The 15,523-nt window shown below is 41.5% G+C and overlaps 1 protein-coding gene across 2 annotated transcripts in view; it reads left to right on the plus strand.

The window, feature by feature from the left end:
* LOC127788446 (SAC3 family protein C) overlaps window positions 1-8,435 on the plus strand; it is a 43,878-nt gene extending 35,443 nt beyond the window's left edge. Inside the window, exons 3-9 of one of the 2 annotated variants that reach the window (XM_052316706.1) lie at window positions 3,261-3,482; window positions 5,094-5,315; window positions 5,417-5,502; window positions 5,682-5,778; window positions 6,732-6,824; window positions 6,897-7,051; window positions 8,047-8,435. In XM_052316706.1, coding sequence (XP_052172666.1) covers window positions 3,261-3,482; window positions 5,094-5,315; window positions 5,417-5,502; window positions 5,682-5,778; window positions 6,732-6,824; window positions 6,897-7,049 — 873 coding nt within the window. In that variant the 3' untranslated portion in view covers window positions 7,050-7,051; window positions 8,047-8,435. The remainder of the gene's footprint in view (window positions 1-3,260; window positions 3,483-5,093; window positions 5,316-5,416; window positions 5,503-5,681; window positions 5,779-6,731; window positions 6,825-6,896; window positions 7,052-8,046) is intronic. The other variant, XM_052316707.1, reaches the window with a different exon arrangement.
* The last annotated feature ends 7,088 nt before the right edge of the window (window positions 8,436-15,523 follow it).

Genomic DNA, 15,523 nt, shown 5'->3' on the forward strand with positions numbered 1-15,523 from the left:
CCACAAACTCTTTGGAAAAATCTGGTAAGGCCAACACCGGTAGTTTGGTCATCACTCCTCTAAGAGATTGAAAGGCATGTTCTGCAAATTCATCCCAAAAAAAATTCCCCTTTCGAAGGCGGTCTGTCAATGGCCATGCTAGCTTCCCATAATTCTTCACAAACCTCCTATAATACCCCGTAAGGCCCAAGAATCCCCGAAGCTCCTGTAAGGACTTAGGACTGGGCCAGTCCACCACTACCTTAATTTTTGAATCATTCGCAGCCACCCCTTCGTGAGAAATGACGTGTCCCAAGCACTCAATCTTCCGCTGCCCAAATTGACACTTCTTTGCATTAGCATACAGCTGATGCACTGCTAACAACCCCAAAACGCACTTCAAATGTTCCTTATGCTCAGCCATATCCTTGCTATAAACCAAAATGTCATCAAAAAATACCAAAACAAATTGCCTCAGTTGTTCCTTAAAGATCTCATTCATCAAGGATTGAAATGTGGCGGGGGCATTGGTTAAGCCAAATGGCATAACCAAAAATTCATAATGTCCTTCATGTGTGCGAAAAGCGGTCTTAGGAATGTCCTTAGGATTGATTCGTATTTGATGATATCCCGATTTTAAGTCCAACTTGGAAAAAACAGCAGCCCCATTCAATTCATCCAATAATTCTTCAATAATTGGAATGGGAAATCTATCAGGAATTGTTACCTTGTTTAAAGCTCGGTAGTCAATGCAAAATCTCCAGCCACCATCCTTCTTCTTAACCAACACCAGGCTGGAAAATGGACTAACACTCGACCGAATCAGCCCTGCTGCCAACATCTCCTTAACCAGCCTCTCGATCTCATTTTTTTGAAAGTGGGGATACCGATAAGGTCGAACATTCACTGGTGGTACGCCTGATTGCAGTGTAATCACATGGTCTCACTTCCGATGTGGGGGTAGACCCCCCGGCCCCCCAAACACATGTTTGAACTCCATGAGCAGCTTCTGCAAGCTGTTTGGAACTGCCCCTCCAGCCTTGTTTTTAGCAGCAATCAAGTTGCCCAATTCAAGTAACACCCCTTCCCCATTTTCCCTGAATGCCTTCATCATTGATTTCAAGGTTACCAAGGTCTTACTAAGGCTGGGATCCCCATGCAGTGTCACAGTAGCTCCCCCTGCCTTAATGAGCCCCAATCAACTTGTGTCTCCCCTAAGGAAGCCAACCACTTCATTCCGAGGATCACATCTGAACTCCCTAGCTCCAATGGCAGAAAATCCTCCACTATTTCCATATTCTGCAGCCTTAAGACCACCCCCTTACACACCCCCGCCCCTTGAACAGCCATACCCGACCCCATAATCACCCCATAACCTTTTGTTTGTCTTGGTCAGCCCTAAATTCTGCACTAATTCAGCTGCTATAAAGTTATGGAAGCCCCACTATCAATTAATACCACCACCTTTTGTCCCCCCACTTCCCCTTTTACTTTCATGGTTTGCGGAGGGGTTAATCCCACAACCGAGTTAAGGGATAGCTCCACCACCTCCCTTAATTTGACCTGGTCTCCCCCTTCCCTTGATTCATCCTTTGTTTCAGTCTCCTGCACATCTTCTTCTTCCTCATCCCTTTCCTCCTCATAAATCACCATTACTTACAGCTCCCTATTCTTGCATTTATGACCCACCGAATACTTATCGTCACAACGGAAACATAACCCCTTCTCCCGTTTGGCCTGCAACTCACTCTCACTCAACTTCTTGAAAGGAGGAGTGCTCCACTTACCTACGGCTGATGGCCGATGTGAGGTGGCAGTGCTGGTTGTCGCCCACTTCGGCTGAAGGTTGGTTGTCGGAATGGAAGGGGCTGATACCCAAGTTAGGTTTGATCCCAAGTAACCCCCACGGACCACCCGATTCCTCTCCTCAATCCGTTGGGCCAACTCCATCATCTACTCCAATCCGTTCGGCCGCAATACCCTCATCTCCGCTCGGATGTCCATCCTCAGGCCATTTATAAAGTGACCCTCAAGGAACGCGTCTGGTAGCTCTTCAAGGGACGAAGCCAACGTTTTAAAGCAGAGGCGATAGTCCTTGACAGACCCGGTCTGCCTAAGCGCGAGGAACCTCTCCTCCGCTGTGCCTTCTTGAGTCGATCGGAATCGACTTACCAGCAGCGCCTTGAGCTCCTCCCAACTCCTCACTCGCCGTCGCCTTTGCTCCCATTGAAACCAGGCGAGCGCGGCCCCTTCAAAACAGAGCGCGGACGAGTCCAGTTTCTCTGGGTCAGCCAAACGATTCACAGCGAAGTAATGCTCCGCCCTAAAGACCCACCCATCAAGGTTGTCTCCCTCAAGTAGGGGCATCTCCAAACGCCGGCCCCTAGTCTCCAGCCTTCCGAAGCCTTCGGTCACATCGCCTTCGTCTCTGGTCCGTTCTCTCACCCTCGGTGTCTCGTCCATGGTAAAAGAAGAACCCATGGGTACATTGTCCTCTCCTCGTTTCCCCTTCCTATCCTTCTCCCGCGACTCCCACTTCTCTATCAATAAGTTGAATTGGTCCAGCATCATCGTCATGTTCTTCTCTATGTTATGCACCTTTTGGAATTCATTCCTCATAGAATCCAACCCGACTTGCAATCCCTCCATTCGTCCTTCTATCTACTGTTGATAATTCTCCAACCTCCCCTCTAACTCGCCCACTCTCTCAGAAACGGATATCCCCATGAATCAGCGCTACCAAATGATAGAACTCTTCTCAAAAATTGATTGAGCTTTCACTCAAAAACAGTAGGAATTCCTCACTTACAGTAGCTTCAACAATGGATGTAGCAAAAACAATGAAAGAAAAACCAAATAGGCCTATTCGAGAGGGCCTCTCTCTCCCACAACTTCTCTAATAGAATTTTCCACACCTCTCTCCTTCTCTTCTCCCTTATATACTTACTCCTCCCACTCGTTCCAGCCACATGCTAGAATATTCTCTTCTAACTAACTTGTGACTTTTTTTAGCCTTGGGTCATTTTACTTGGTTGCCCCCCCCCCCCCCCCCCCCCCCCCCCACCCCTTTTCCCCTCCTTCTTTCTCCTCTGATACATTTGTTTAATGGGAGTCCTAACAGACAGCTTTAGTTATAAAATTGGAGTTGGAAACAAGAAAATGTTTTCTGAAACTGATCAGGGCCTTAGAGATCTGTTTCCTTTTCCCTTATGATATTTGTAATGCTGTGAAGTATCTATAATTGGTGTAGAATGCTGTTCACCCCTCATTTCTCTCACTAGTTTTGCAGAACAATATCCACAAAGCATGTGCAAGCTTCAGATATACGGCCTCTACCCATTCTGCAAGATACTTTAAACTACCTTTTGAGCTTGTTGGATTCTGATGAACATCCTTTTGAAGTGGTTCATGACTTCATGTTTGATAGGACAAGGTCCATAAGACAGGATCTTAGCATGCAAAGGATTGGCAGCTATCAAGTAGTTCAGATGTTTGAGAAAATGGTAATAGTTATGGTGCTTCATTATTTCTTTTTGAAACATTTTAGCTCTTTTACATCCATATCATTATTTCTCTATAGAAGAAGCGATAGTCATCCAAGTTTTCTCCCTGATAAGTTTCACTAAAAAAAATTTTCTGTTATAGGACAGGTTTCTGCTTTATTCTTCCAAGAAAAAAATTAGCAGACTTCCCAGATCATAATGTCACTTCATTGAAAATTTACTGGCATCCCCCCACTGGTTGTGCTGTGATAACGCTTTTTTTCATCATTTTGTAATATCTATTTGGAAGGAGTACAACACATAAGTTGGTATGGAAATTTGTATTTTTGAAGGCCAACTTTCTGTGCAAGTAATTCTTGTAATACTAGATCTGTCTTCAGTGTACCCTCCTGACAGCCTGGTCCTTCTAAAATCTACTTTCTTAGAACTAGCATGTGCATTTGAAGGTCCAATGCTGGCATCGTTTACTTATCTTATTATAAAAAGGTCATGCACAGAGAACATTGCCTATGGTTGGTTATGGTGAGAATATGTTCTGGTATAATTTAACTGTTTCACAAGTTTGCACCTTCGTTCCCACACATAACCTTGTCAAAGAATGTGTTTTAGAGTTTAATGACTAAAGGGGAAAAATTTGGAAGCTGGTATGATTTGGATTCAGGACACGTGGAAGAAAAAGCATCTTTGATAAGTAATCTTTTTGTGACAATGAATTTGCTGACGCTAAATGCCATGCAGGCACACAACTGGGAGAGCTGCATGGCAGGCATTTCTGGACTTCTTTCGAACATTCTAGAGTACTCTAGCATTCTCTAGACTCCTTTCGCAATGAAGAGTCAGGCATGTGAAGGGTCTTGCTTTGTAAGCCTTGTTTAGATCTCAGCTGTTGGTTCAAGAAGTGGTTGGCTATATAAAGCCCTCCCATCCCTCATTTGTAGTGATTCTATCTAATCCTCTTAGTTCCTAATGGAGTGATTCCAGAGTTTCTCTTTAGAAGAACCTCGCTAGTTTCCACGTCTTTCTAGGCCATGCTTATGGGGTGGTTCCCGTAGGTGCACTCAGGGCAAGGCATACTCAGCACCAGGAGAGGGCCTGGTTAAAACTAAGGTCCCAACAATCTGTTGGGGGAGTGGTCCGATTGTGATATTGGGCATCAAAAAGATTGGGGTGATGACTTTTTTCTGTGGAAGTGGATATCATTGATGTTTCACAAGGAACGGTTCTTGTCTTCTAAACATTCTCTTTCTTCTTCATCCTCACAAGTGTTCTGTTCTTTTAGAACAGCTCAAAATTTTTAGATATGGGAGCCACATACCATAAGTGGGAACCACAATCATAGATTCTCATGTCTGGTGGAATCATCTACTTCACTAATTTAAGTTTACATGGAAAGAAACTGTCATCAGGCACCTTGTCCTTTCCCAGTCATGTTGTGTTAAAAGTTGTTCAAATTATTGTTGTGTCTGCTCCAGAGGCTACTTATGTACACTATTTTTTATATCATATCATATTTGAACATTTACCCACATAATGCCTTTCATATTGTTTTTTTCCTGTTCCTTTTCTACTTCAGCTGCAGACAATAGATTCACAACATGGTGCACTGTACAGGTTGAATTTCATGTTAGATCCCATCACAAGCTTCGAAGGTGCAGTGGAGATCCGAATATTTCTTCAATGTATCACCTCAACCTGGAGCAGCTTACAAAGGCTCTGACGTCTCTATATGATCTCTATGAAGCAAACAGGAATTCCCAGCCCATTTATGAGAATGAAGCAGAATTTCGTTCACTTCATGTGCTGCTTCATCTTGGTTCTGACAGAAAACCAATGGTCCAGTTCTCTCTTCATTTCTGTGATTGAGTCTGCCAGTCCATGTTTATTTCAGTTTTGGCAGGATCTTGAACGAACTCAATATAACTCCATCATGGCAGGGAGAATCACTGTCGCTGTGGTTTCGTCTTGTGTCTTCTCCCATCATGAAATCTAAGGAAATGTGCTTTGCCAGAAGAGTTTTAAGGTAATTTTGGAGTTACTGGATAATGTTATTAATCTAGGACTGCTTGCCTAACTGTGTTGAGCGTGTGACATAAAGGTGAAAATTTTCATTTTATCTTTTCCATAACCGTGCTACATTTGGACTTCCCTAAAGTGTGTTTTTTTTTTATACTTGTTTCTATTTGTTAATATTTCAAACAGGTTCTATCATTTGGGCAATTACAAGCGCTTCATCTATACTACAGCCGCTGAAGCATCCTCTCTTCAGTATTGCATTGTTGAACCATTCATTAACGAGGTTCTTCTCAATGGCCCCCAACCACCATTCCACTCTCTCTGATGCATTTCTTTCATTTATTGAAGACTGATCCTGATTGCCAAGGAAATGGTTTCTGTTCTGGTGAAAAAAAGCATATGTTAAGTTTTAGCGACTCCACAAATATTGAATTTTTTTCTATTCAGAACTTCATCCCTCCCTCTCTCTCTCTCTGGGCAGTTTCTCTCTACTAACTAGCGAAAGCCATTTAACATCTGGAATGGATGAGATGGTGTATTCATGTGGACAACAATAAGAAACCAAGCCTTAGTCCCACTAGGTGGAGTAACGTGAAAGAGAATTAAAATAATATAAAGAAAAGGGAAATTCACCAAACCTTTTATATTTTTTTGTGTGGGAGTATCATGACGTAGGTATATTTGTTGTGCTAACTTTGATGTCTTAATTTGTTCTAGAAGTTTGCAAATGAAGCAACATTTGCTCCATGATGAACCCTGTGTCATATTAGGACTTCAACTATGGTCAAATTTGATAATTTATCTAAGTTGGCCATTTAAGTCTCCTGATTAGTTTGTTGTTTAATGCAGCAAATGAATGATCAGTTGACAGTCTTCTTGTGTTTGATCAATGGATGGCAGCACCTATATTCTAATTTTTTTCTGCTTCCCAGGATAGACATCTCCACATCAACTTGCATCTTATTTCTAATATAGAGTCTCCCAAAAATTCATTCACTAATTGAGCTTTTCTTCCTTAAGTCACATTATAATGATTGATGAAGGTTGTTTGTGGTTATCTGCTTGCTACAGAAAAGTACAACTGATTCAGTATTTATGTTTTTCTTCTTTCTTTGACAACTGTAAGAGCTTCTAGTATGCTTGACAATGACTAGTTTGATTCATAATTCTGCACTTTCTAAGGAAAAATATAACTGACTCAACCTATGTCCTTGCTTGTTTATTTGCATATAAAAGATTCGGGCATTTGCGGTGTCCTGTGTGAATTATGGAGGTTACAAGCTTCATCCTTATCCACTGTCAGACTTATCCAAACTCTTGATGATGAAGGTCAATTGCTTTGGTCTTTTATATGCAATTTATAAAGACCAACATATACAATAATGATTGTGTGTTGTTTAGGTATCGGATGTGGAATCATTGTGCCATGATTGTGGTCTTGAAACCTCCACAGATGAAGCAGGGAATAGGTTCTTACCCACCAAGCAAACAAGTTTTTGCCATCCAAGGGGAGGGTTCCAGAACTATGGTCTAGTGGGTTTAAAATTCCTTTAGAGGTGAGTATTAAGAAGTGCTTTCTGTTCTCATCTGTCTTTTACGGTTAAGAAATTAGGGGAGTCGACAAGCTGAAAAGTTTATCTGCATAAACAATCTCTTTCTCATATGCTTTTTGTTGACAATTTATATTTTGTGGTCATGCATTCTCATCATTGACATTTTCAGACTCAATACATTTTCTTGTGACATTATTTTCTGTAGTCATGTACTGTCTTTGTCAACCTTTTAAAACTTCTTTAAAAGGAAAAAAAAAAATTGCGCTAAAGACTCTTTCATGCTTAGAAAATTTATCAGGTTTTACTTCAAAATGTTTATAAGTGAATCATACCTCCCTCCCCTTTCTATACTGATCTTAACATCTTATTTTTCTGTGAACTCACTCCCAATTGAGATGAGAATGTTACAATGAATATGCAACCATAAAAGAAAAGTCAGAATTAGAAATGAGATTATTTATAAGAAAGTTGGTGTGGTGCTTACCGAAAATAAGTTGTGCAAGCCACAATTAAGATGGTTTGCTAATATGAAAAAAAGACCAAATAATGCACTTGTGAAGGGAGTGGATTGAAGAAGTTTGTAGCAAAAAATTTAGAAAAAGATTGAATAAAACATGATAGAAAATTCTTAGGCATGGCAATAAATGTAATGGTCTCATATAGTCATAGAGAAGACTGGATAATTATTATCTATTAGTTGACTCCACCTAGCGAGATTATTAAAGCTTTCGGTGGTAGTGATGAGAAATTATGCAAAAAGACAGTGTCTTGCTAGTGTGGTGTTCTGATGATTAGGTGTTTCTTTTCCTTCCATCATTATTATCCGTCCAAAGTGTGGTGGATTTATGGTCTATCTATACATTCAGTAGACAGTTCTCATTTAGGATATCCCACAAAATTAAACTTGTCAAAAGATACAAATTTCACTGTGCTGAATTCATCCTGTGGATTTGTACCTTTTTTTTTTGCTTCTGACTTGGCAAAGAACGAATGAACAGCTAATATTTATGCATAAAGGTGCCAATGTGCGAGCTTCATTACCAGAGTAGCAGGTAACAAAATTCAGATTTTACTGTTCCTTAGGGCTGCTGAAGCCAGAAGATGTATGGCTGTGAGATGTGAATTTATTGTCTCTTGGAAATCTGGTTTGATTTTGTTGTGTGGTACTTTGAGAGATGTAGTAGTAAAGATAGAAGCAGGGTGGGCTGCGGGGGCACCCGTTCAGGTGGAGCAGGGCAGCTTGAAGGCTTTGCTTCTTGATTCTAATCATTTAGAAGCATTCACTGTGATCTAGAATATATGCATGTGTGTGTGTTTTCTTCAGCCCCATCTGTATGGAAGACATGTATCCGTATTTGTATCATTTATAAAAGATGAGATGTAGAAACATGTTTTGTAACTCTTTTAAATCTATTGGAATTTCTTTTAGGTAAGAGTTTGGATAGAATAAATTTCATCATTTGAAATATTGTTCAAGCATTTCAAATTCTTCTATTTTGGGGTTCAGATCCATGGTGGATTTGAACCCACCCAAATACAAACATTAATGTATCTAAATAATGAATGTGAAATTTCAAATTTCAAATAAATGATAAAAGGGCCAAAAGATGTTATCCAAATGCATCTTTACAAAATTTTACAAACTTTTGAGACTAGACGGCGACCATTGCATCCGCCACAATGTATCGGAGATAAAAGCCCAAATATATTTAGCATCTCTGGCAAAAAGATAATTGGATGTTAGTTGTAAACGGCATTGTGATGCCTGTCATAGAGCCATTCCATTGCTAAGGATCAGAGGAAGGTACACCGCTATGAGAAGTAAGCTGGGACTGCTACTAAATGGAGTAGTAAAACAGGCTTTGAGTATTCCATTCCTGTCTCAAGAAGAAGATGGATAATATATTTGGATTGCAACAAATAAAGACCAGTAGTCTCTATATGCTTCCAATCCCGGGATGTTAAGTAATTAACAGAGCCAAGACGACATTTTAGAGCAAACTGAACATTCAAATCTGTAATGAGTTGGTGTGAATAGAAGATAAATCAGAGCCAGTAATTAAAATATCATGCACACATACCAACAAATAGATGACTTGCTCGGAATACTTCTTCATAAACAGAGAAGTATCACAAATGATGGATTTTAATTCCCAAGTAGTTAAAGCTGACGTTAGTTTGTGAAACCTAGTCCATGGGGCTTGCTTGAGACCATATAAAGCTTTGTGAAGCTTATTGTTGTGCCATGAAAAATTGATATGACGAAAAGTATGAAATTTTCTCCAAAAAAAAAAAGCAAATGCGCAGTTGGAAGATAGCCGTGAGAACTAGCCTCGCAATAGCCTGCTATGAGGCATGGGCTGGCCTGGCTGCGAGGCCCAACCTCGTGGCAACATGACGCAAGGCAACAGTTGGCCTGGCCGCGAGGCCCAGCCTCGAGGCAGGCTGCCACGAGGTAGGGGTTGGCCGCAAGGCCCAGCTCGTGGCGAGCGCCCCCTCTTTTTCTTGACGAAACCTAAGTTTCACTTAGTAATCACCACGTGTCAGCACTATCCATCCTTGAGAATCGTTCCCTATAAATACCTAGCTACAGGACATTGAAAATAACTTTCAATTTCGATAAAATTTAGATACTTTGGTTTCATCTTTACTGTTTTCGTGGATAGTCATTGGGATTTGGTACTGACTTAGGCATCGAAGGGTCCTTGAGGGCGAGGATTCCCGCGAGCCTTCTAACCCATTTTCGAGTGTCAACAGGACAATATCCTTGCTGCAAGGCGTTGCAGCGGAGTTAAAACCTTGTGGCGAAGACAAATTCTTGCGGCGAGACCTAGCGGCAAAGGCACAATCTTGTAGCAAGACCTAGCGACAAAGGCACAATCTTGCGGCGAAACCTAACGGCGAAGGAAAAATCTTGCAACGAGACCTAGCGGCGAAGGAAAAACCTTGCTGCAAGACCTTGTGGCGAAGTTAAATCCTTGCGGCGAAAACCTTGTGGCGAAGGCTTGTGGTAAAAAAGCTTGTGGCAAAGATCTTGTGGTGAAATCTTTGCGATGGGCATCCTTTCAGCAAACTTCCTTGAGGCAGCTTCTCTCACGACAGCCGAACTTCACCCGACACCAAGCTCGAGTGGACCCCACATCATAAATTTTAATTATTGTATTTTGGCAACAACAATTTGGCGTCGTCTGTAAAAAACACAACAAAAAACCCATCTTAACACAAGATGCCGAGAGGGACAAGATCAGCCAGTTTGGCGAACCCGCCTAACCACACCCGAAGGAGCGCTCGTACCAGGACGGGAGCCACAAGAAGCCCTAGTCAAGTGCACCCTACAGTACCAGAATTTTCAGAAGATCACCCTGACAACGAAGTGCGTTCAGGGAACTTTCCTATACTCGAAGGCAACCAGACCGCCGGCATGGAGCATTTAGAATAGGGAGAAGTACACGTACTGGATTGAGAAGACATGCGGCAGGGCGAGGGAAACAAGTCCCACATGTAGCGCCCGTTAGTCAGCAACGATATTCCTTTGGGCAGTCTTCAACTCCAAATGGAAACCTCGTGGTGACTTCAGGGATAGCTCCACCCACAGACTATTGCAGAAGAATTTTGAAGAGCTGAAACACTAGAATGATGAACTCAGGATGAACAATGAGAAGATTATGAGAAGACTACAGGGAATTACTACTTTGCTACATGACCTAATGCCGGACATTCACATTCCCCACAGGAGACAAACCAATATAGGGGGAGGACACCGGAGATCCCAAGACAATCCTCCAAAGACCACACGACAAAGGGTAAGAATCAGGACTCTAGGGCTAAATAACCAAGTCCCAGAAATAACAGACTCAAGAAAGAAACATGACAAGAGGGCAAGGAAAGCTCCCATGTATAAAGAGACAGTAGAAAGCACCTACTCAAGAGTTTCTTATGACCCATCTCTTTGCAAAAATGAAGTAGAACAGGAAACACTAAGGGCATCTGACGTCAAACACCTCATAGAATAGGTGCTAGAGTAGAAGTAGGTAATGATAGTGCTAAAGGAAACTCATTCGAAGGGGTTTCCTCTATCTGAGGAGCTCCAAAAGTGACCAGTGCAACCAGGGTTCGAGCTGCCACAGCTTTCGGTATACTCGGGAAGAGAGGACCCAGAGAAGCACCTACATCACTTTGTCGCAGTGGCCGTATACATGGATGGAATGAAGTCACTAGGTGCAGGGCTTTCGCACTCTCCTTGGGAGGACAGGCTCAGCAGTGGTTCACTGAATTGCCAACAGAATATATACGATCATTCAAACAGTTGAAAAAAGAATTCCTAAATGCATTATCCGTCTATCTCCCGAAGAAGAAGAGTGTTATATATCTAATGAGCTTGCAACAGAAGCTGTAACACCCAGTGTTACTGGTATTAGGAGAATGGGAAAGGAAGTGAGAAACTTCCAAAAATGCCCTTGAGAAGGTGATGGATCTTTGAGAAAAATTGTGTCCTATAAGAGGGGCATTTTGGTAATTTGGATAGTGAAGTCCAATAAAGGATAATTTGGTAAATTGAAAATAATTTCTAGGTGGAATTAAGTATGGAAGTGAATTAATTTTTCACTTTTGTATTTATGTGGAGATAAATGGAATTAATAATTCACAAAAGGGCATTTTAGTAATTTGGAGTGAAATTCCATAAAAGAATTAAATTATGAAACATAGAGAAAATACAAAATATTCAATTATGAGATAAAATAATTAATTTTTCCTAAATTGATGAATTAATGTGGTGATGTCACATGGGTGGCTTAGATTAAATCTTGGAAGCCAAGTATGGTGTCTTAGAGTGACATATGGCAATGTGTGGGCCAAGATAATTGAGAGATTTAAATAAATGCAAAAAAAAAATGATATTAGTCTTTCAAGCATTTAATGAGAGGCGTGATTATGGTGAATTAAAGAAAATTCAAAAGAAATGGTAATTAGTCACCATTAATGCCTTGAAAAATATGGGGATTTAATTACGTGAGAAAGGAAATAGAAATTCAAGATGATCCAATGGTGGAGGATTATTCTTGAAAATGGGAAGTGATATAAGGGATGAGATAAAATCTTTCAAGTTGGCATAGATTGCCAAATGGGTTTAGAAATTTCAAGAGAAATGATGAGTGGTGGAGATTTAATCTCCAAATTAAATGAAAGGCTAGGATTAAATCCTAGCAAAGCATTTGGATTGTGCTTGTTCCAATGGTTGAGAGCTTCTCTTAGAAAGTAAATGAAATCTAATGGTTGAGATTTAAGAAGACTAAAGCCATGGGTTGTGTTTCTTTCAATGGCTAAGATGTATTCTTTAAAAGAAAGTGAATGGCCAAGATTTGTTCTTACGAAGCACATGGATTGTGCTTTTGGTGAAGGGTTAGGATTTATTCTCTTAAATCCATAAAGATCCAAATGCTAGAATTTGTTCTTGAAAGATGGGGGAGCTATTATAAATAGGCAAGTGTAATGAAGACTTGTCTTCTTTGGCCATTTGAAGAGAGAAAGAAAGAATGGAGAAGAAGAAGAAAGATAGAACAAGAAGTAAGCTCTTAACTTAGTTAGTTTCAAGTAAAAGAGAAATGGTTTCCTTATTTTTCTAGTTTTCAAGAAAGCTTCAATGATCAAAATTTGTATTTTGTTTCAAGGATCTCTTAAGGAGAAGAGTTGGAAATGAAACTAGGAAGTTCTTGAGGCTTCAAAAAATTGAAAAGGTAAGGGATATCCTTATGGGATGGTAGCTATCAAGGTTGTAAGTATGATTCATGAATTTTTATATATGCATTGGCATGTTGTTTGTGTTCAAGGACCTATAGCCATAAGGTTGTGTGGGGTAGGGTAGGTTTAAACCTCAAATCAAGGTGGTTGTGAGGATGTGGAAGCCCTAACTTTGTTGCATTGCATGCATTGGCATCACATTTTATATTCATGTTCATGCTTATTGTCATTGCACCCTTACTAAGTTTAATAGCTCATGAGGTTTTACCCTCACGTATAGGTTGTAAGGCATGGGAAAATCAAGGCAAATATAGGATAGCGTGTGGATGCATGACAATGAAGATCTAAGATTATTGAATGGCTTCTGGAAACATATTTTTGTTATTTTGGTTCATGTTGTAATAAGCACCATGAGTGGTTGTAATGAGTATTTTTTTTGTGTAAGCTTTTTGTGGAAAAAAATGGGTATTTTGATGTATGTATGGTGTGTATGAATTCTGGAAATTTTGGGTTAGAAAGTTTAAGAGAAAAAAAAAAATAAGTAAATGGTGGAAGGCAGCAGCAGGGCTACCAGGTGGCCCGCAAGGGGCCACAACGGCTGCAGGCGGGCGGGAGCAGAGGCATACGGGAGTGCGGGCGTTTGGCAGGCACGGCCAGCGCTCGGGCGCACAACAGGCGCTGCCAGCCAGCGGCCAACACATTGTAGGGCCCCAGGCACGCCAGCAGGCCCCGCCGGTTAGTTTTTTAAAAAACTTTCAAAAAAATCGAGAATTTTGGAGCTTTTCTTAGTTGATTTTGGGCATCGGAGAAATTTTTAAAAATAAGGGAATTTTGGATATTTTTATAGAAAATGCCAAAATTTTTGAAAATTTAAATTATGAGTTTTTCCTCGAAATTGGTAAAAATCAATGGGTTGATTGGAATTTGAACTTTTATGGAGCCCGGTGAAAATCTTAGAAAGATGAAGAACTAAAAATGATGATTTGGCAAACTTAAGGGAATTTAATTAGCCAAGTGTGGTATGGTTAAAGTCCAAATCTGCTAGTTGATCCTGGGATTGAGGGAAGGGAATGACGAAACCTAGTTCCCACCTAGGGCGTTTCGAGTTGAAATATAGTTCGCCCTACACAAATGGCCGAGCAAGTGAGCAGTTTAGATGATTGTTCATGAGTGGCACCCGTAAGTGAGAGTAGGGCATCACAAAAGCTGAATGAATCCCTAAAGCAATATATCGAGCAATTCAGAGCCTTAACGCATGAAGTAAGGGATCTCCCAGTCGGATTGGCAGCGTCAGCCCTGCTTAATGGAACTGCATACACCCCGCTTAGAAGATCCTTAGCCTTCTCTGAGCCAGATTCCACGATTGAATTATTTGACCGAGTAGAACAGTTTATCGTCCAAATGAAAATTTTGGACGTAGGGGAAGATAATAGAAAAGAAAGGGAAGCCCAACCCGAATTGCGAAGGACCCTACAAAATACAGAAGATGTTGGGCCCCAATACGTGTATACTACAGATGCTACAAGGCGAGACGATAGGAAAAATTGGGAACATCGTGCACCTCAAAAGGTACTTCCCAGCTTCACCTATCATTAACCCTAGGGAAGGAGACGAAGCTCGAGATGTAGAGCCGAGCCTATCACAGAAGCATTGCTCAATCCGGCTGGGGGCCGAGATTGTCTTTAATTTTTCATTGTAATAAAATTCCCCAATAAATAAAAGAATATACCCCATGTATTCTCGTGAAGTAGGTAAAACTATAAGCCGAACCACGTAAAATCTCCATGGGCCCGAATTATTTGTGTGCCATAGAATGTGATACAGGTACGGTGGCTCAAGCATAGCTCGCTCCCGAGAGTCAAGTCGCCTAGTGGCAATTTGGTGCCGATGACCACGATCTTGCCCAGGATCACCAGAACATCTGATACCTATGCCCGCAGACTCACCCAGATCTCTCGTTTGAGTTCGGTGCTATGCCTTTTTGACTAGACCAAACTCCTTAGTTGATCTGGCACCTAGGTCTCCCGACAAACTCAGATGTCTGGTAGGAATCTCGCTCCGAACCACTGGCCAAACCTAGATTCCCTGAGGTAGACTAGCCCTAAGAAGGTAGAAAAGAGGTGAAGCGATCACCTGATAGCTCTAACATCAGCTCGCTTCCGTATGTCAAGTCGCCTAGTGGCAATTTGGTGTCAACGACCATGGGCTGGCCTGGGATCACTAGAAGATCTGATGTCTATGTCCGCAAACTCACCCAAATCCCTCGTTTGAGTTCGGTGCTATGCCTTTTGGGGCTAGACTCAACTCCTTGGTTGATCTGGTGCCTAAGTCTCCCAACAAACTCGGATGTCTGGTAGGAATCCCATGCCTGACCACTGGCCAAACCCAAATCCCATGAGGTAGACTAGCCCAAGGAAGGCATGAAGAGAGATGAAACAACCCTATGATAATTCTGCCATGATCTTGCTTATCGGAGTTGAGTCACCCTGTTGTAATCTGGTGCCGATGACCACGAGTTGGCCCAGGATCACCAGAACATCTGATGCTTATGCCCGCAGACTCACCCAGATCCCTCATTTGAGTTTAGTGCTATGCCTTTTTGGCTACGCCCAACCCCTTGGTTGATCTGACGCCTAGGTCTCCCAGCAAACTCAAATGTCTGGTAGGAATGTCGCACCGAACCACTGGCCAGACCTAGATTCCCTGAGGTAAACTAACCTCGAAAGACGGAGTGGA

This window comes from Diospyros lotus, chromosome 13 (assembly GCF_014633365.1).
Source record: "Diospyros lotus cultivar Yz01 chromosome 13, ASM1463336v1, whole genome shotgun sequence".
Classification (NCBI taxonomy): domain Eukaryota; kingdom Viridiplantae; phylum Streptophyta; class Magnoliopsida; order Ericales; family Ebenaceae; genus Diospyros; species Diospyros lotus.